The 21,280-nt window shown below is 41.0% G+C and overlaps 1 protein-coding gene across 4 annotated transcripts in view; it reads left to right on the forward strand.

Moving 5' to 3' along the window:
* Nucleotides 1–17,606, forward strand: part of USP13 (ubiquitin specific peptidase 13) — a 50,327-nt gene extending 32,721 nt beyond the window's left edge. For 2 of the 4 annotated variants that reach the window (XM_068200362.1, XM_068200364.1), the window contains exons 11-21: nucleotides 2,912–3,037; nucleotides 4,887–5,040; nucleotides 6,301–6,475; nucleotides 6,852–6,940; nucleotides 7,276–7,398; nucleotides 8,815–8,841; nucleotides 9,556–9,699; nucleotides 10,670–10,836; nucleotides 11,332–11,494; nucleotides 12,965–13,049; nucleotides 13,593–17,606. In XM_068200362.1, coding sequence (XP_068056463.1) covers nucleotides 2,912–3,037; nucleotides 4,887–5,040; nucleotides 6,301–6,475; nucleotides 6,852–6,940; nucleotides 7,276–7,398; nucleotides 8,815–8,841; nucleotides 9,556–9,699; nucleotides 10,670–10,836; nucleotides 11,332–11,494; nucleotides 12,965–13,049; nucleotides 13,593–13,686 — 1,347 coding nt within the window. In that variant the 3' untranslated portion in view covers nucleotides 13,687–17,606. Of the gene's footprint in view, nucleotides 1–2,911; nucleotides 3,038–4,886; nucleotides 5,041–6,300; nucleotides 6,476–6,851; nucleotides 6,941–7,275; nucleotides 7,399–8,814; nucleotides 8,842–9,555; nucleotides 9,700–9,894; nucleotides 10,647–10,669; nucleotides 10,837–11,331; nucleotides 11,495–12,964; nucleotides 13,050–13,592 lie in introns of those variants that run through there. The other 2 variants (XM_068200363.1, XM_068200365.1) reach the window with 2 other exon arrangements.
* The last annotated feature ends 3,674 nt before the right edge of the window (nucleotides 17,607–21,280 follow it).

A 21,280-nucleotide genomic window follows, 5' to 3' on the forward strand; every position in this document is an offset into this window, starting at 1 on the left:
TGATGAGTGCAAATGTTCACACAGCTTGCAACCAATGTTTATCTTCTCTGAGGAACAACAACAACAATGCTATGCAGAGTCATGGAGGCAAACTTCTAAACCCTCTTTAAATTCCTGAAAGAAGTATAAAGAGCTAAAGAATTGTTTCCAGGAAGTGTCTGACAGTACTCTTGATTTCAGGAGAAGGTAATGAAGATTAGGTGGTGCTGGGGGCTTTGGAGACGGAGGGGCCATGCAGAACCACAGGAGTAATGCATGCTTCTGCCACAGAGGGATGGTGGTGCTTGCCACAGAACTAGATATTTTCCTCTACCTTCCTCTATCGATTATTGACATAGGAATTTCTCCTGAAATCAGAATGCCAGTAAGATTTTGGACAGACAGAGCATCTGGTACAGAGTGGTTTGCATGATCTGGAAGTCGTGTGTCTCCCAGGCAATTGCTTTGTACAGTGACAGTTCATTGTTTTGGAACATCAAATGAATTCTGCTTGTTCCCATTCAATAAACTTCAAGGATAATCAGCACTGCACTGGGATAAAGGAGTAGTGGGACAGATTTCAGCAAACTCCATACATTGAATTATGTGTACTGACTGACCTGCTTTCCTAAATGCATACAGGTTGTGACTGGAAAATACTGTGCTAGAAGTTCAGGGATCTGAATCCTTGGAATAAAGCTGCACCTCCATGTTTAGCTCAGCAGCCACCATTAGATGAGATATCGAGAACTCTTTAATGACAGATGGTATAAAACTCTGTCAGGTTGTAGTAGGCATCTACTGACATTTAACTTGTGTTCATTAGTTCAGTTTAATGAAGCTGAAGTTGCTTGCATGAAGCATCCTTATCAAGCAATTCGGAGCATAGGATTTGAAACAGCTTTTACAGGTTTTTTTTGCTTGTTGTACTGATGATTTATTTACAGAAAAAGTCAGGTATAGTTATTTTCTCTATTTCTTCACTCTTGTAATACAAATCTATGTTTTTTCAGGTTGAGGATGCTTTTTTTTCCCTTTTGTTTGCTTAGCATTTTAGGCCTTAAATGTTTTTAAGTGCTTCTGCTTTGTGTCTATAATATCAATTATTCATGTTACTTTAATTCCTTTAATTTTTTCCCCTTCTACATACAAAGAAGTTCTCAATCTTTCTGAGCCTTTGGAATTCATCCAAAGTTTTGGGGAGTTGTTGCCTGTAAAAGCATTCATATGAGATCTGCAGTGGTCCAGCACAATCTATATTTAGCTAAACTGTTTTGCAACTGTTGATGGGGAAAGTATGCCAGGTATTCAGTAAATATTCGTGGTGCTGTAGAGTTGAATTTTTTCACCACAGAAGTTTAGCCTGGAAATGGCAGCATTTTTCTTGGACCCAATTAAGATTAAAAAGAGGCTGAATGCCTAAAGGGTCATCAGCCAGGGCTTGATTTTCTGCTTTGAGCTTTAACCTTTCTTCTGTTGGTTTTTTTAATTTTTTTTTTACCTTTTATTGTCCTTGAGGTGAGATTGCAAGATTCAATCCTTTTTTTTTGCAGACTGTCACACATGGCACGCTCCTCTTCTTCCTGCTCAACTGGCTGAGTACAAAGTGTGGAGGTGGAAACAAGGCTTGATTCCAAACTCACTGCATTATACAGCATTATACAGCAGTGTGCCACATTCTTGCTTCTGGCATGGGAAGAGGTTATAATGTGAAGTAAAGTTATAGTGCTTTATGCACTTCTCTCCCCAGCCCTAGTTTTGATGAAAGGCAGTTGAGGACACTGAAGCAATACATAACCCAGGATGCAGAAATGCCCAGAACATCTCTCTGCCCAAGCCATAGAGACTCTGTCTCTTGATGGGAGCCTTTAAGGATCATCTTGGCCTGATGTGGTTGGTGGTGTACTGCCAAAAAAGGAAAAAGCATTTAAAAATGAGAATCTGCTTCTGATTTCGGTGGGACTAGGAATACTGCACCCTGGTAAAACAAAGAAAAAAATTTACTCTTCCAGTATTTTATATGGCCTCCATTTCATGCTGCTTATTCTATTTTTGTATTCATATGACAATGCAAGTGTAGTAAGGAATGAAATTGGCTGAGTTTTTAACAGCCTCTGAGTGCTCCTAAAGGTTCTACTTTTGCTTGGATTGTCCAGAAAATTATTTGGTTTCATGGATGGTGAGGGCAAATCTGAATAATAGCTTCTGACCCCTTCAAAAATGTTATTTGAAAGGCATAATAGCTAGAGTTGTCTTGAGGATCTGGAATGGTTGGAGAGGTTCTTAAAGTGGTATAAAGGATTAAAAAGTCAAAACCAGGACTGTCTTGGAAGCCAGAGATTTCCTAATTTAGGGCAGTTTGCTCCTGATGTAACTGAATGGCCAAAGGCAGTAAGTTATGTTTTTTCAACATGACCAACATCTGCAAATTGCAAATTCATGTCTGCTCTTAACAACTCACCTGGGAATGCGTGCTGCACACATTAGTTGTTCTCTGCTTGGTTCTGTACAGCTCTCTGGAAAGGTTTTGTCCTGAGGAAAGCTGCCAGCTGACACACCAAAGTGCTTCAATGCTCTGGCACAGGGTTCAGAAAGCAATATCAAATGTTATATAACAATGTAAGCTTTCAGCCTTTCTGAAAACTACTAACCTTTAAAAACCTTCAGTAATCTCTAAAATGCCAATTGCCAAAGGACAGGTAGAGTGAGTTCTGTAGGAACTAAGCCATAAAAAATATTCTAAAACTCCCGCAAATCTTGTATCAGGACCCTTCCCATATTTATTAAAATGGAAAAATAGGTGAAATGGAAGCTATCATTCCTCCAGTGCCAGAAATGGGCCATAGATAGATTTAGTGGAGTAACTTTGAGATATTTGGTTCATGACTGAATAAAAATCCCCTTTTAAATGGTTTTTCTCTCTTTTATTTAGCCTCAACCCAATGGAATATCTCCTCGAATGTTCAAGGCTTTTATAAGTAAAGACCACCCAGAATTTTCCTCTAACAGACAACAAGATGCACAGGAATTTTTCCTACATCTTATAAATCTAGTAGAGGTGAGAAAACCTGAATTGCTTCTTCTTTTTCTGGTTATATTAGACAATGAAGGCAAAACTGTTACATGAGTGGCTCATATTTTAGTTATATTATTTTTAGCCTTAGATATGTAGAAGGTGGGACTAATTACAATGTATTTTGTTTTAGAAACATTTGCTTTCTTAATTCTTCTTTACTTCAGACTCCTGAATGACCATGAACATGGCCAGTGGTGCTGCTAACAAATATGAAGAGGTCAAGCTTCACTGTACAGGCTATAAGATTCATAAACAAATGTGACCTTTTAAATTGCTGTTCCTGTTTACCATATTGAAGTGTGCCATGGAATATTAATGAATTGGGTATTATGATTATTATTGTTATTGTTCCAAATTCATATAATTGTTGGGAGCAAATTAATTACCCTGTCCAGCTGTTTTACAAATCCCAGCTGTATGTTATTGAATCATGGGAGGAAGGATCCCCCTGCTGAAAGCAGAGTGGCTGTTTGTCAGTGGAATATTTCTGTAAAAAGCTTTAGTTCCACCAAGCTCCAGCTCAGTGCTGTGTGTAAAGGAATCATACTGTGAATTTTAATGCTGTCTTTCAAATACATGCAGTTTTGATGTAAAGCATTTCTTGTCTACCCTTCCTCCCTCGTTTTCCCATTTTCCCCAAGAATCGAGGCTATTTATTCATGTGTTCAGTCTCTAGATGAAGTTACTCACATTTGTATGCATAATGTTCCACATCCCTAAATGCATGTACTGATTATAGGGTGGTTAGAAGAGACTTTTCTGTTTCTTGCCTGATAAAGGGCATTAACATGAACAACAAAGAGGAGGTATATTATTTGCATGACATTCCCATCTGGATAATGAACTACAAGTTGCTTGTTCTGTTTCAGTGCATATTCAGAGTGGTAGGAGCAATTCTATTTGCTGAGAGGATGTTCCATGTTATTTATCTGAGCTTTCTGTCTTTACTGTAACATGCCACCTTCCTACCTTCTGTTCATCTTGACTCAGTCAAGTTCTTGGGGTACATACCCTGCAAGTTCTGTGTGTAGAAAAATGCTGCTGTGAGTGCAGAAATTGTGGATTTTGGTGGTTTTCTCTGTAGGTGCCAGAGCTCTGCACACAACCCAGTGTGAGCTGAGCTGCCTGATCAGTGTCTTTGTGCTTGCCTTAAAACAACCAGCAGCCTTTGGGTCTTCTGGTCATTTTGGTGATCACCACATGTCGAATCTTTTGCTTCTTTTCTCTGCTGAGATTGGGATTAAATTGTGAGGCTGTATTTCTTGTTCTGACTTAGATGTTTATTAGTCCTTATCTATATTATAGTCTTGCAAGTTGTGAGTTTTACAGTGCTTCTCTCTAACAAGGTAAAAATGAGGTTGTATCTTTTTCTCTGCAAGGCTTTTTAAGGATAAGCTGTCTAATTAAGAAATACACCTAAATTATTTTTACTTCTAAGGTAATAACTAACTACTCATGCTCCGCAATGGGGACTTTTTTATCTAATTACCCAATGCTGCTTAAGCCTATGAAGAGGAAGGTGAAGAAGAAGGTACAGAAGAAGGACTAGTTTCTGCTTTAAAACTTTCACTTTGCTTTATATATATTACTACGTTCTAAAACCTTAAACTCTAGGTTTTCTACTATGTGATATTGCACACTTCTATCCAAACTACACACTCATAATCTCAGTTCTATCATTCAATTTTGGAAGCTTTCTCTACGGCTTCGGGCTTCACTAAAATGCAGTGTTCTCTTGGGGGTCAGTGTCTGTCAGCACAGAAAGTCTAAAATTCTTAGCACCCAGGGTTCCAACAGGCACAGAAGTGATTTGGTGTGCTGTTCCTTTCAGAGGAACCCTGTGGGTTCAGAGAACCCCAGCGATGTTTTCCGGTTCCTGGTGGAGGAGCGCACGCAGTGCTGCCAGTCCAGGAAGGTGCGCTACACGGAGAGGGTGGACTACATCATGCAGCTCCCTGTGGCCATGGAGGCAGCAACAAACAAAGGTAAAGGAGCAAACTGCTCTGCTTGACCCAGGATTGTGCCACATTGTGCCCAGAGATCCCCACCAGCACTGAATCTCCTTTGTCCTGGACAGTGAAACAGCTTGTGAAAACTTCTTCATTACAAAAATGAACTGAACATACTAGCTAGTGAATATATTTTAAAAGCACACACTCACAAAGAAAAAACTGAAACCAAACCCCCAGATCTGCTTTCTGTTCTTTAGGAGCAGGTTATAAGATCTAATGTGGTAATAGAGAACAGGGGTATAAGGTAGTTTGTCATCTATAAATCTAAAATACACAATTTGGATGTTCTGGGCTTTAGGGGATTAGGGAGGGAGGATGAAGTGTTGGATGTTGATTTAATAAGCAGGAGTGTTTTTTCTCATTCCTGTGAAAAGCATCCTTGTTTTTAAAGAGAAAATGGCCAAGGAGGCTTGAAGACTTGGGAGCAGGAACACTGACAAGTTGTGGTTGCATCTCCAGTCAGTGGTGAAGAGCCTTGCAGAATAACATAATAAATGTATGCTTGAGGTAGAAGTGAAGGGGGCATCACAGGAACATGAAGGGAGATATGCCTCTGATTTCCTTCATAATCTGAACAAAACCAGAAGGTTCTATTTTGATTGTTTGATGAGATCCTATGAAATATCACAAGGCAGAGAATTCTACCTACTTTTTACCCAGCCTGCAACTCCTTGAACTGGACGTGAAGTTTTGGAGAACTTTTCGTTCTTTGTACATCAGTTTCAGTGCTGACTCTGTTTCTTATAAAAGAACATGTTATTTCCAGGTAATGACTCAGGAGACAGATTAGTTTGTGAATTTACCATATGGCACTGCTCAGCTTACCAGTGCCAAGACTTTTTCTAGATCATACATAATCCTGGTAGGTCTAAAAAGTCAGATGACACAGATGGACAACAATAACTTTCCAACTCAGATTGAGCTCTGATAAAGTGGGTCTGTGGCATTAGTGTTCACACAGGATTTTGGCTGTCACGGCAAAGTTTTCATTGCCTGTGTCCCAGTATTTCCAGTTCTGTGTTCTCACCGTGATCAGAAACCTCAGAGATGTGACTATAAGTGTAGCTCCTGACCCCAATGCAGACAAAAAGATTTGATGTCTAGTTAAAAGTATGTAAAACTTTTATTGCTAAGTAGGTTTTTGCATTTCTAAAACTTGCAAAAATAAGCCTGATGAGGAACACATAACCATGACAATGTTCATTAGCTTCTAGTGTTGTGTGTATTTCTCAGATGAATTAATTGCCTATGAATTGAAGAGGCGAGAAGCAGAAGCTGCAAGGAGACCTCTGCCAGAGCTGGTCCGTGCCAAGATCCCATTTAGTGCTTGTCTGCAGGCCTTTTCTGAACCAAGCAACGTAGAGGATTTCTGGAGCAGTGCCCTTCAAGCAAAATCTGCAGGAGTTAAGTAAGTGTGTGTCTGGCTGCTTGTTAAAAACTCTGCTCTGTGCTTATCTTGCTACCTGGACGTGGTGCAGAGAGAAACACACAAATGCACAGTGAGCTCTGGCATCACATTAGTGTTAGGGCTCATCAATGTGATATGCAGATCAAGCCTTGCAAGAGTTGTAATGATGAACTGAGCAGGAAATTAATTGCTGTCAATGGTCAGGCTCCAAGAAGCGATGCAGTCTGGTTGTTGAGAGCTTGAACTTTAAATGCTTGTAGGATTGGATCCTTGGTATCAACCAGCAATAGCTTATCTCAGTGTGCATGAGGTACTGGGATTCTGCTGGGGATTCTGTTAGCTGATTTCAATGGATTGTGTTTCTTGTCCTTCCCAGGACTTCCCGGTTTGCTTCCTTTCCTGAGTACTTAGTGGTACAGATAAAGAAATTCACCTTTGGCCTTGACTGGATACCCAAAAAGCTTGGTATGTGCTTGTTTTATTTACCTTTCTATCCCAGATAATTAATAAGATGTGCACACCTGAAGACCTGACTCAAGTCTTAAGTTCATACTGTGAAGATCCTAATTGAATCTTCTTCCCTTTTACAACAAATTTAACCAATCCATCAGGTCTGTGGAGCTAAAACACAGTTTCATGTAATCTGAGCTAGTTAAATTTCTCCAAGAGCTCTTTTCAGAAGGAGAATCCTGGCTGTTCCTCTACCTTGAGTACCAGAGTCTCCTCTCTGAGGGGGTAGGTTGCACCATAAGGTTGTTTTGCTGGCTGCAGAAGCTTAGCCCATTTCTCTGCCCTTGTAGATGTTTCTATTGACATGCCAGATTTCCTGGATATCAGTCACCTTCGGGCCAGGGGGCTCCAGCCAGGAGAAGAGGAACTCCCAGACATTGCTCCTCCCATTGTCATTCCTGATGACCCAAAAGGTATTTACTGACTTACTCTCCCCTGTATTCCCCTTTCATTCCAGCACACAGGGAATCTCTTTAATCTTCACCATTTGTAACTATGAACAAAAAATTACAAATTATTTCTGTAACTGAAGACTGTTACAACACCCCACAACCTTTTTTCCTCCCTGCTGGACAACCCTAGTTCTTCCAGCTTTTCTATTTTGGGGATTTATTATAGAATCACAGAGTGTTTTGAGTAGGAAGGGAACTTAAAGATCATCTAGTTCCAACCCCCTTGCCATGGGTAGGGACACCTTTCTCTAGAAGGTTTGATAATTGATGTTGCTGTCCTCGACTCTCTCCAGGGAACCTTCAGTGCATGTCCATGACTCCCTTGGAGTAAAGTCACCGTGCACTTCCCAGGCCCAGCACAGTACAACAATACTTAATACACAAAGGACTGCAGTTTAAGAGAACAGCTTTCCAGGCATAGGCTAAGACTCTAAATCGTATAAAAATACAATAATTGTTAGGCCCTAGCAGCTGTGCCTGCATGCACAGTCCTCATCTCTGGATGTACATGGGCTGCATTGAAAAAAGCTCTGTCTCAAGGAGAAGATGGCAAACAGCTGACTATAATGTTTGTGGAGAAGAAAGAGGAGTGATTAAAATGCTATGCTGGTTCTTTTTTTCTTAAATACTGTTTCTTTTATGCTAAAGTTCAGAAACAAGAATATTAAATATCCTCCTTCTTTATTCCCTGGGTTTCCCTGGAGAATTGAATGGTTTATAGCAAGTCAAATCATGTTTTTATGGTGTGACCTTAGAGCCAGGTGGCTGCACTTTCCCCCAGATGACTGAAGTTTGAGTGCCTCAGTATTTAATGTGAAGCCAGTAATGCAGCTGCTCTCATGACATGAGTGCCCCCATTTGCTTGGATATTTATAATAATGGTGGCAGAATACCATGTTGTATGTATGTGAAAGAAAGCTAGTGCCTGCAATTGTGTGCAGAGCAAGGATATGACAAACTTCAATTCTCTAAAGGTTTTAATTGCATCCCTTATCTAGGTAACTTCCTCACAAAGGCCTGTACCTTCTAACCCTCAGGCTGATTGGACTGACCTAGTTTTAGTGGAAATGCATGGGTGATTGTACTTTATTTTTACGATTCTTGCTTAGGTCAGCCATCAGCTTTATTTCCTACTGGTTTATGGTATCAGTGACACTTTGCTCTGAACTGAGTTAGGGAAAACAATTACTGAACAGAAATATCCCTGCTCTAATTCATGGCAAAAACATCAGGGAGGTAAGGATGAAACTGCCCTGTCTTCATGAGGTCAAATATTTCTATGAGTTTAAAAATATGGAATGGTTTTACCCATATGGATCTACTTAGCCTTCATATAAGCCCTTTTCCCTGTTTTTTTTCCCCATTGTTAATTTTCAGATCACATGACGAACCATTTCGTAGAGTGTACGTATCCCATTTTTCTACTATTTAAAAAATTGTTATGCTTTTGCTCAGCTAATGGCTTCTCTCTCCTCACAGACATGCATGAAGCCTTGCTCTGCATGCTTCCAAACAAAAGCTGATTTCTGTGCTTGTCCAGTGTTTACTTCCATGTGTGCAGGACTCTATTTGAGGGTTTGTATAGCCAGAATATGAGCTGCTTCGCTGCCTGCTGTCCCTCAGGAGGATCTTGCAGTCCTGGGGGTCTCAGCCTCTCAATCCTGGCTCTCTCTGATCTCACATAAAGCTGTCTGACCCTGTCATCCAGAGGCTGCCAGATCTGGCAGCTGTTATTTCTCTGACCTGCAAGATCCTGCCTTTGAGAGGGGCTTGGTTTTGGCTGCCATCTCTAGCTGAGCTCAGCCCCTGACTTCCTCACCCCTTAAAATCTAGTGCTGAGGTATTTTAAAATAAATGAACTCCTGTAGGAATTCATCAAGATTTAATGATCTATGTGGAGGTCTGTGTCCCTGCTGAGACAAAAGATTATCAGCAAGTCCATAACAACAACTGTAATGCTTTGTACAGGGCTGTTTTCTGGTGGCTGTGGGTTTATTGAAGTACTAAACCAAATCCAAGCAATATGTACTGTAATATATGGCACCATGAGTGACAATAAGAAATATTATGCAATGGATGAAATGAGACTTTTATATTTTAGAAGGTCCTTTCTTGCAGCCCTAGATATTGATGAGTCTTCAGTTATGCAGCTGGCAGAGATGGGCTTTCCTTTGGAAGCGTGTCGGAAGGCTGTGTACTATACAGGCAACCTGGGTGCTGAAGTTGCTTTCAACTGGATCATTGCACACATGGAAGAACCAGGTCAGTGACTGGAGGGTGTAAGTTAAACTCAGCTCCTGGTTGTGGATTTTGGCAGTCAGTAGAAATTTTATAATGTGTGACAGAGAAACAACGAGCCCCCTTCCCCACCTGGGAAACCTGGAGGTGTGAGTGAATTTTCCTAAGCTGCTCCTGGGATGTGCAGATCTTGACCATTATGTGGTATCCTCTGCCTAGAAGAAGACAACAAACTAAGCTACACCAGAAGTCCTGTCCTCACCACTGGTGTGGGCCAGCTCTGTTTCCACCCTTTGGCTAGGTCCGTGCTGCTAAGGGGGAAGCTGACTTGTGACCAAGTGTAAGTACAAAGAATCCTGTGGTCTGGACGCTTTCCTTCCATATCAGCCTTCTCTAGCTCAGGCTGGAGCATTCATGCCATACTTGGGCTGTCTAGTGGTGGACAGGGCTGCTAGATGTTCTCCACTTCCTGTGTTTCATCTGTGCAAAGTTTGGACTCATGACTGAGCACTGAGTGCATCTGAGTACTCCCTTGCTAGGAAACTCCAGATTTGGTTGAGTTCACGCTTCACCATGAGCTTTTGTGTTGCTTGTGTAAATGGGGAATGAGTTTCACTTGGGTTTAGCAGAGATTTTCAGATATGGAATCAGTTCATTTTACATCTATGCACTGGGTTGTCTATTATCCTGATGCCATCATTGCTTCCATACCAATCTTTGCTGCTTTCCTGCAGTTGTTTCACTTCTGCAATGTGCTGAGTTATTCCAGTCTGCTCAGTATGAGCACGTGCACCTAGATACTTTGTAAAGTGCACATTCATTTTGTTGTTTTTAAGGCTTTCCACACATCTAAGTCTGAATTTAGATGCCAGTGAAATGAACTTACATTTATTTCAGGACTGCTTTTGAGATCCTGTGTGTTGTTTGTTCGTGTTTGTTGTTGACTTTCCAGTTGAGGCAAAAGAAGGAACTGATGAATGTTTGTTTGTTCCAGACTTTGCTGAGCCATTGGTCATACCTGCATTTGGAGAAGTAGCTTCCAGTGGGGCAGCTGCTTTAGGAGCTGTAGGGTTAGATAACCAGCCTCCTGAAGAGATGGTTGCAATTATCATTTCCATGGGATTCCAGAGGAATCTGGCGATTCAGGCACTGAAGGCAACAGTGAGTTCATGGGTTATTGGTAGCACTGGGGCTCTGTTTCATGTTCTGTGCTTTGTGCATGTGAGTGCTCAGATGCCGTGAAGTATGTGCAAAAATCCAGTTAGTGGATGGTGAGCCTGGAACTATCCTGGCAAAGTGTGGGATGCCTGACTTCTCTGGAGTGGGGAAGGTGCTTTGTGTGTTTCACTGGAATAGTAAAGTGTTGAAGGCAGTGAGAAAAACATACCTGCTTTTACTACCTGTTGAAAAATAACCTGGATGCGTGAAGACTGTGTATCTGCAAGATAACAACCTGGGGCAGTGGGTCTTAGTTGTGGGATCATTTCTTTTCCATATATCAAGCTTTTGCAGAGTGCTTGCTGAATACTATTTTCTAGGGAGGTAGAGGTATCTTAAAATTTTTAAGTGCTGCGAACATGATCCTTACTCTGTTCAAAGGCACCGTGGTGTTAGAGAGTGTATTAAAGTCTGCTCTTTTGATTGTTTGACTGGCAGAACAATAACTTGGAGCGTGCACTGGAGTGGATCTTCAGCCACCCTGACCCTGATGAAGAAAGTGACCCTGCTTTGGACACGATGGATATGGAGAACAATGCTAATGCCAATATCCTTGCAGAGACAGGGTCAGAGGGACCCAGGATCAAAGATGGCCCTGGAAGTAAGTTCTGCTCCAGCTTAGACCTGGCTGTCATTCCGTTGTGTCACACCCACCCTGTTCATAGAGATCCCTTCTGTTTTGAAAGTAGTTATTGTGGGTTCTTTTGAACACGATCCAGACAATTTACTTGCAGTCTTGTCTCTGGGGCTGAATACAGCTCTGTGGGCCACTGAGTTCTGTAGGCTGTGTTTTCTCAGAAAACTCTCTGCTTGGACTCGCTGAATAACCAGAGCCCAAAGTTCCTTGCTACCAGAGCACACAAGTCTCTCCTGGCCTAGGTTTACTTTTTGTTCTGTTGCTCTAAGATAAAAAGACAAACAAAAGCTAGAATGTTTAAATCTTCAGAGGTTGAGCAGCCTAAAGACAGCACTGCTGCTACAGACCACCTAAGTTTCTGTCCTCCTGTGCTCTGCTGGGCAATTTGATAATCCCTTCAACCAAGTTCCTTGTTCACAATAGCACAGGTATAGTTGGTGTCCTGCATGCTTTGTTTACTTTTGGTTGAGATGCTCTGTCATACTGCTGCTAAACAAACCACAAGATGGGGCTAACGTACAGCACGCAAAGTTGAGAAGAACCTCCCGGAGGTGTCACAGTGCTGGAGTACAGAAGCTCAGTGGTGGTGCTAAGGATGTCACAGAAAGTTTTTTGAAGGGTCTTTAGTGATGAGTTCTAATAACTGTAGTATGTTCTAAACTTCTGATCTTGAATGTAAAGGTCTAGGGGAAAAAAATTACCAATTTGATTTTTGTGTCTGTGGTTGCTACTGTTATATTAACATTATAAATATCAACCTTAAATCTTTTGGAGACATGGGAAACATTGATTATTGCTAAGTTAAAAAAAAAAAAAAACTCCAGAAAGCCCTCTCCAGCAAAATCCAGGCCCATGTCCTTATGCAATACCCTGAAAGAAGGTACCAGTTAGTTTTAGTGGTAGTTCAGGTGAATGCCATGAATGGGTGGGGATCAAGAACCAGTGCTGAGCTCTCCAGACACTTTAGGCATAGAAATTGTCCTTGTGTTAAAGGAAGAGCTTTCTGTCCTGTCCTCTCATCTATGGGCTGCTGAAATACAAACTTCTGTGTTTTTTGATTTATAGGAGATCTGTGATCACACGTATAGACATAGCTAATTTGTGTGCAGAATGAGCTCCCTGTTTGGCACTTTCTGTGCTGCTCTCTGTGAACTGGGAATGAATCTGCTGTTTTCTTTCCTAGTAGGGGCTGTGATCACAGCCCTGCTGTATGTGCACTGGTCTCTGTGGGTTTGATTTGGATTGGTTTGATGTTTGACAGTGAATCTGAGCCACTAGTTAAGTTGGGAACATGCTGCAGTGTTAACAGAAACTGAGTTTGGGGATGCAGAGTCTGTGTTGGAAGTGCTTAGCTGAAAAGAACATTTCCCCTGGAGTCATCTTGCCGTGGTAGCAGTGAAAGACTTAGGGTGCCATTTATATTTCTTAAAACAGGGTATGAGCTGTTTGGGTTCATCAGCCACATGGGAACATCCACAATGAGTGGCCACTACGTTTGTCACCTCAGAAAGGAAGGAAGGTGAGTGCAGCTGGGAGAGACACATGGGGTGAGCAAATGTTTGATTGAAGCATCTGTACAGAGCAGGGCGTGCTCATGGCAGACAACACAGGCTGTTACCATCTGTAGGTTTCCCACCAAAAAATGAAAATTGTCACAGATGTGATGAGTCAGTTCTGATCCCACTGAAATCTGTGGTGAACTGTACCACTGGCTCTCCTGAGCTTGCCATTCCAAATCTCTGTTCGATTTGGGGCACTGGTTCTGTATCTGGCTGAGTTTATCTGAGCTCTTCCCAGCTTCCTTTTGTTGCCATTATTTGACATTGGGAAATCCCTGATTTTCCCTCATTTGAGCTGTAACTACACCTGCCTCTGCACATCCCTCCTTCTTTTCAGTTCCTGACTCTGGCAGCTGGTTCGGCTGTTTCTCTGATCCTTTGTTCTTATTGCAATGCCTAATTTTAGATTTTAAACTCTTTGAGGTTTGGGTCTGAGAAGTCCCTGATAAACCTGTGGTGATTTTTATATTCATGGAATGTAATCAATCTTGTTTTCCTTTCAGATGGGTGATCTACAACGACCTTAGAGTCTGTGCCTCAGAACGACCTCCCAAAGACCTGGGCTACATTTATTTTTACCACAGGATACCAAGTTAGGCCTCAAATCTATCACCTGGCCTTAAGAAGCCATAAGCCTTTTTAACCTGCCCAAAAAAAAAAGCGTACAATAAAAATCTAAAACCAACAAAAGACCCCTTAACCCTTGGACTGCCAAAAAGCAAAGGAAACCATGGGATGTTTATAGTGTATTTAAAAACAATCATTTGATGCCGCCTTAAGTGTTAGAAGATTTCTATTAGGTGCTGTATAGGACATTGTTTTAAATTTATACACCTTACAGGCCACGTGGATTTCTGGTGGAGTTTGCAGCTAGTGTGTGGAGAATATGGAAGCTTCAGTGTTGAGCAAAAACGGTTCAGCCCAGCTCCTGCCTGTCCTGTCCATGTGTCCTTTGAAGACCACAAACAAATATTTGTGTCTTTGGTGACTGGGAGCCTGTGTTTTCACCCAGAGTCCAGATCATGTACAGAAATCATTTGAAGGGGGGAGTTTGTGGCTGTTCTTCAAAGCAGAATGTCCTTTTTCAGAGATTATTTTCAGTGCCGTGAGAAAAGTCAGCTGAAGTTGTATCTGTTGGAATTCAGTGGTACAGTATCTTCATTTGACTTTTCCAGGCTTAAGCCTCAGAGACTAATGGAGACAGGAGCAATCTCCTGTCGGTGCCCTCTACATTTTTTGCCAAAGAGAAATTTTATTTTTGCAGATATCGGTTTCTTCATCTTCACTTGAATATTCATTTTGTAGGTTCTACCAACAGATTCAGGATTACAGATGGCTAAAAGCATCAGACTTTCTGACTATAAAATTAAATGCACATCCTCAGGAAAGGCAAAGCTGTTATTTAAATTTTGTTTTGTAATGGAGGAGGTAAAGAGGAGTTTAATGTCCCATTATATTTGTGTCAGGGAAACTTGTATCTAGACCACTCATATTCCATCTGAAATCAGCTCCATGACAAAGTATTTGCAGTGCAATCCTGCTTTCTGCTAAAGATTACTTAAATATTGACTTTCATATCTCAGTGGGGGAAATTGCTTAGTAAGTTTTCTGATTTATTGATTTACCCCTCTCTTTCCTCTGTTAAAATCCAAACTAAAACAACAACAACCAAAAAGAAAAAAAAAAACCCTTGAATTGATATTTTTATTTTCTTTAAACTTGCAAATGCACCAATAAGCTCTCTTCAACAGACACCTTCTAAAAGGGGTTTGATATGTCTAGCAGGAATGATGGGGTGGGTAGGCAGGGGCTGGCCTAGCCTGTCTTTTTTTTTTTTTTTTTTTTAGTGTTATTTAAGTGTTTTTCACAGGTGAGAATACATATGTGGGATTTAAAATTATATTTGAAAACACTCATTCTATAGAATTTACAATGGTGAGTGCAAAACCTTTCATGATTCCAAAAAAAGAACAAACCCAAAGGTTCACAGTGTTGGACGCTGCTTAAAGGCTGTTAGCTGGAGTTGCCTTGTACAAAGTTACCAAGCCCTCAAAATAAATTGCAGCAGTCAAAAAAAAAAAAGAAATCTTTTTTTGTGGAGTGCAGGAGAGCTGGAGAAGTGTAATTGCATTTTCTCTGCAGTTAGTGCCTGCAAGTTTTAATAGCAAAATTCAGGCAGCTACACACTACAGAGGAGTACCGAAATTAAACATCTGTTTATGAGAAGGGAATTTTAGTTTTTGCATTGTCTGGGGAAAAATAATTCTCCCTCTGATCATAAAGCCTCAAACAGAGCCAAAAAACACTGTTGCTTTTTTAATCAGGTTTTGATCTTAAAAGATTGTGAGAGAAATTCCAGTGCAATAATTCTGTAAAGTGTAAAGGTGTCTAATTTCTGGGAGAGCTCCCTGCACTTAGAGCTCTTTTGGACACATTAGTGCAGTGTCCTGGCACATTAATGAGTGGCCCCTGTGAGATTCAGCTGCCTTGTGCTTATTGAGCCACCAGTTCTGGATAAAATAAAAGCTGCCAGTAATTTCTTTGCTTCTTCCAGATTTTGGATATTTGAGGACTTCACCAGAAAGTGACAGGTTTGAAAATGGGATCAGCAAATTATGTAGTGATACATCTTCTATTTAAAATGAAAGAGCAAAACTTCTGTATATCTGTGTGTTTCTTCATTCTGGCAGCAGAAAAAGGAGAAAAGGCCTTTTATTCCCTCCTTCCTTTAATTTTTAATTATTTTTTTTTTAATTCCCGTGTGTATTCAAAAGAAGTTCAACACAACAGCTTCCCTTTTGCCTCATGAACTTAAAGGGCTATTTAGAAACCACCAAGATCTGGTGATTGCTGCCTTTTTATTTAGAAATGTTGGGTAAATAAAGGCCAGTTGAGTAATTCCCATGTTCATTACCCAACTGGAATCATGGCTGGTCTTTGTAGGATCAAGGATGGAGCTGGAATCTTGCAAATTAATTTGGTGCATCCCAGAACTGTGATGGCTGTGGAGCTGCCTGGTCTCAGGAGGCACACCTGGAGGGTGACAAGCTGGAAAAGGTGGTTGGAAGGGGAGGGCCCTTGGCTGGCTGTGGTAAGTGAATTGCAGCAGCTCAGGTCCTCGAGTTCTTTTCAGTTCATCACTTTTGTGTTTTGCCTGCCCAAACCAAAGTTAGTCAGGAGTGCAGGGAGCAGTTTAAGGGAAAGGATTGCAGGTTTTCTAAAATTTAGCAGTTGAAAATATGTAAGAAGTTCTTCAGTCAGGTGCTTGAGGAATTACTTTATTCTCTCAAAAAACAGTGGCCTCCCTCATTTTTTCAAGTGGCTGATTAAGTTGTCTCCCTTTTGTGATGGGTTTTGTGTGAAGAGCATCATGAACCTGGAGGAGCAGGATGTAAACTCCTCAGCCTAATGAGGGGGAGAGGAGTTTTGGTGGGTTTTGGGTTTTTTTAAACTCCAGCATTGCAGAAGCCCCACTCAAACAGGCTGAACTGAGGAGATGACTGATCTGCCAGGCTGTGCCTGCTGCAATCTGAATGTGCTGAATGGTGCCAGGGCACAGCCTGGGCACGCTCCCTGTGTCTGGGTGCTGGAGGAGCTGCTGGGGGCTCCCTGAGCTGGGAGCTTCTTGACAAAAAAAGAATGGAAGAAGAAAAATCACTGTGAGCTGTTTGAGACAATCTAACCTGAGAATCACAGCAAGCCAGGATCTGGCATTAAATAATGCTCTTATTTCTCAGACTTATTTTGACTTTTTTGTGTGATACATTTAGGTTAGGAGATAGGAAGGAAGAAAAACTCACCCAATATCTTCTCCTTGATTTCTTCTCCTCTCATTCCTAGCAGCATGCTGGATCCATAGGCTCCTCATTCTGAGTCACAATCTCCCGTCTCCAAAATACATGTAGACACAAACTCCTATTTAATCTTCCTAGCTAAAATATAATTAGGACAAAAATTAATTTATTCAGACCTGTAGTTTTAAAATAAGTGTAGATGTTTCTGAACTCTCAATCACTTGTAACTCCACTGGGTTCAGTGCCATTACCTCTGACTGACTTTGGTGTAAGTGAAACCAACATCAGCCCAGTTCTTTGATTCAGACATCCTCCACCAGGTCACAGAACACATTCAGAATGTGGATGCATCCAGAGCTCATTAGATTTCTTAAGAAACCTCTCCAACTGATTCCTTTTGTTCTCCATCCTGGCATCAGCCATTTTTATCCTCTTTGCTGTTCTCATGCATTGGAAGTCTATGCAAAATACGTAACTGGACATTTTATTGTTTTTTCCTGTTGCCCTTCCTACCCTAATGGCTGAGATTGGTGTCTGATTTCTACTCAGTCTTCAGTGGTTTTACTGTTGTATCCTGGAAGTGTCTGTCCTGGTTTACTTTGCACCATTCAGAGTTGTTTGCTTGAAGCACTGTTAACTTTCTGGAGAGTTTTTGTCTGAGATGAGGAAGGCTGTGAATGACGTTGTTGCAACCGTTTTAAATTAAAAAGAAATATTCTCACATCTGGTGACTGTGTGGATTCTTGCTTCTTTATTCCTGTCTGAACTGAAGAGGAATAGACACAATGTGTTTTGCTGCTGCCTCTCACTCTTTGTGTTCACATTAGGTGTTTTACTTAAAAAGATCGTGCATAGGGAACAGAGAGGTTTGTGAGAGTCTTGATTTCTTGTGACTCCTGGCATTTCTGTGGATTTAAAAAAAAAAAAAAAAAAGTAAAATCCCCAAGCTCCGAGTGGATATACAACATGTCAAAAAATAGAAAACAGGTTTTAAGTTAGATTGGTTTGTTTGCTTTTAACTATTAGGCCTGTTGATATTCTTTGATCACAAGAGTTGGCAATGCTTGTGTGGAATAGTGCTGTCATTTCACTCCAAATTTCTGCTTTGTCATGGTCTGTAATTCCTCATACTCAGAAATTTCTTCTGCTGCTCAGTAAAGGAGAAGTCTGTTTTGCTCACGTGTAAGGACTTTACATAGAAATGTGACTTTTGGGACCCTGGTAGATGCAACAGGCTGAAAAAGAGGATTGAAAGGGTGACAACTTTTTATAGGATCATGGGACCAGCAACTGGAGGAGAGGTAAGAGGTAAATCTGCTGGGCTCAGTGACACTTCTTGACACAGAAGTAGAGGACATGTGCCATGTTGAGTGATAAGAAATGTAGAGATGGTTCAGCTTCTGAAGTCTAAACTTAACGATCTGTTTTGGTTTCTCTTCTATCACAGATGTCCTTTGTGACCATGGCAACTCAAGCCACGCTGTTCACACCCCATGTGGCAACTGGAAGAGGTGGGAGAGTGGCTCCCTGTAGAAGCTAACCAGCTCTGTTCAGAATTTCCTGGAATTTCCTGTATAGGATTTGTGCCTGCTAGTTTTTGCAGACTGTTTGTGGGAGGCAGTACTGGACAAGTGACAAGTTCCCATCCTCTGCTCTCCCTCACTGAAGGGGGAAGTTGCATCTTTGTGTCCCTCAGGTGCACTACAAGCCTAACCCAAATAAGGGCAGCACTGACAGCCGTGGTGGAAGACAAATGCTATAAAATTATTGAAAACAGTTACTGCATTACTTACAGCTGTTTGGAGTGGGTGATTATGTTTTCAGATGTCTTTACCAGTGATTTTTGAGCAGTTTTGTGCGTGGATTTGGTACTGATGCTTTTCTCCCACTGTCTTTGGCTTTAGGACAGCAGTGTTGTGTTTCTGATCTGGAGCACATAACCAAAGGATTTTCCTGCCTTTTTTGCTGCTTTATCAGTGCATTTGAACAAAAAGAACTAAACTAGCTTTAATCTCCCAGCCAAACACACCAGTGTCAAGAGCCCACAGTTAACTTCGTCCTAACCTAAGGGTTAGTGTGGTTTTTGTCTCTGTTCCCTTTTGTTCCTTGGTGGAAGGTTCTGGTCAAAGCCATAGGTTTTAGCCAGTTGTTTTTTCTGTCAGAGCTTTCCTTCTGCAGGCAAACCATGGCTGTGTGTTCTGTTTGTTTTTCTGGAGCAGCCCCCATGTCCATGGAGAGAGTCCTGCTTTTCCCATGGCCCTGTGCTGTCACTGTCACAGCCCCTCTTTGGCTGCCAGCTTTTCTGTCCACAGCAGCACACAGGAATTTTTTGTCCCTCGTGTCTGTGCTTATGTTGGTGTCTCACAGCAAAAGCACAGGGTGGGCATGATATCATCCTTGTCAGCACTTTCACCTCATCCCCTGAAGGACAGAACTGGAAAATGCTGAGAGCCAGCTCCTACAGTGGTATGTGGGAAATTTCTTGAGTAGCGATTTCAGTCACTGCATGTTGGCTTTGCTTTTCATAAAGGTTGGTTCCTGATATTATTACTTCTGTTTTAATTATTGCACGGTCTTCAGGAGAAATTCTTATCTACTCTTTTCCCATTTTACTCATATGGGCTGTATGTGTAGAACCCTTTGGGCCAGCCCTCAGCTGGTATAAATTCCAGTTGTAAGTATAATTGATGTCAAAATAAAAACCAGTTCTAAAAACAACTCTGCCAAACAACGAATTTAGGGAAAGTGAGAACAAAAGTATCTTCTGGACTTAATTTTTAAGCAGAGAAGCATGTTCACTTGGTAAACAATAGGATAGAATACATCAATGAAAAAATCCTTTCAGTTGGAGACTTAGATCCCTCCTTTCAGTTTAAGTAATTGAAGTCAAGACCCTTTCAAGTTGAAAAGAGATTTTGAAATATTTGAAGCCACAGACAAAGTTTATTTTTAAAACATATTTAAAAATTGCACAGTTATAAATACAATTAATAAATACAATTTAATATGTGGAAAAGAACCCAAGGAAGGCATGCTTCCATTACAGTACAAAAATACTACATTAAGTGTGGTGCTCTGCAAATAGTCATCTATGACCTTAATAAATTTAACACATCCAGTATGCACATCATTCTTTTTTGAGGAAATAGATTATTTTAAACAGCAGTGCAGGGAAACACCAAATTAAAGCATCAGTAAACTATAGGTCTGTGTTTAATATTATACACAGCTGATAATGCACTAAGCATACAGAGGCAGAGTTACCTGTAGTAAGAAACTGACCTTGTACCCCATATGCTCTTACATTCAGGTTCTGAATCTGGGTCAGTATGAGCCTTTGCAAGGGAATGTAAACATTCAGGTGTGGGGCTGAGCTCCCACCTGGGCAGTGCTGCCCAGCCCTGCCCTGCACTTCCCCAGGGGCACCAGGAGTTCAGGGAGCTCTGCACGGGTGTGCAGCAGCAGGGCTCTTCAGATGGCCCAGGTGAAAGTGTCTGCCAACCCTGGAATCACTTCTTTCCTCTGTGTTGGCTTAAAAATAAAGCCAAAAGAACTGATGCAAGATTGTAAAGGTTTTCAAACAGTTTACAGCATATAGAAGAAGCCACACAGAATGCCTCTCAAAACTATATAGTTTTATTTTACTCTAGATATGTTATACTCTGATATATAAAATATATTTATAAATTTTTTTTTTATTTTTCTGAATTTACAATAGCTTACTGATATTAAAAAGGCTATTTAAATTAAAGGTTCGGCCAGTGTTGATGGCATTCTGGAAATGCAGAAGGGGAAAAAAGATCAAAGCACATCAAGTCTTGACCATGCAAGCTTGCTCAATGGGTTGTCACATATTGCAAGCATTTATAAAGTTACAGCATATTTTAGGAAAATTTAGATTCCTTCTGTCTCTTTACCTTGCCTAATGGCTGTTACTTCGTGGGCTGAGGCTCTGAAACTTCCCATGGATTCTCTGACATGCCTGTTTTTCATTTTTCCTACATTTGTTCAAAGTGTCAGTGATCTCTTCACGCATGGCACTCCTGTTCTCTGATTTATTTCACCAGTCCAAAAATCAGTAGAACCATAATGAAGGAATCTGATTCTAGCCTAGGTAAGGTTTGAATGGTAGATAAAACTGTATTGCATATCCACCATTTCTTTTTCACAACGTGCAGTGCATTTTGTCTTACCATTTTTGTGAATACTTGGTATATTATTAACATTTATTACATAGATTCACTGTACAGACTGCTAAGCTGACAACACTGGTGACCAGAAATCACATTTTTTTTTCAACTGTGCAGGTAATTCATGCGAAAATAACTAATGTCTCATTTTGCAGATGCATGTTTGGGCAAAAGAGATCTACAACCAATTTATGCTCTGCTCCATTT

This window comes from Anomalospiza imberbis, chromosome 10, assembly GCF_031753505.1.
Source record: "Anomalospiza imberbis isolate Cuckoo-Finch-1a 21T00152 chromosome 10, ASM3175350v1, whole genome shotgun sequence".
Lineage (NCBI taxonomy): Eukaryota > Metazoa > Chordata > Aves > Passeriformes > Viduidae > Anomalospiza > Anomalospiza imberbis.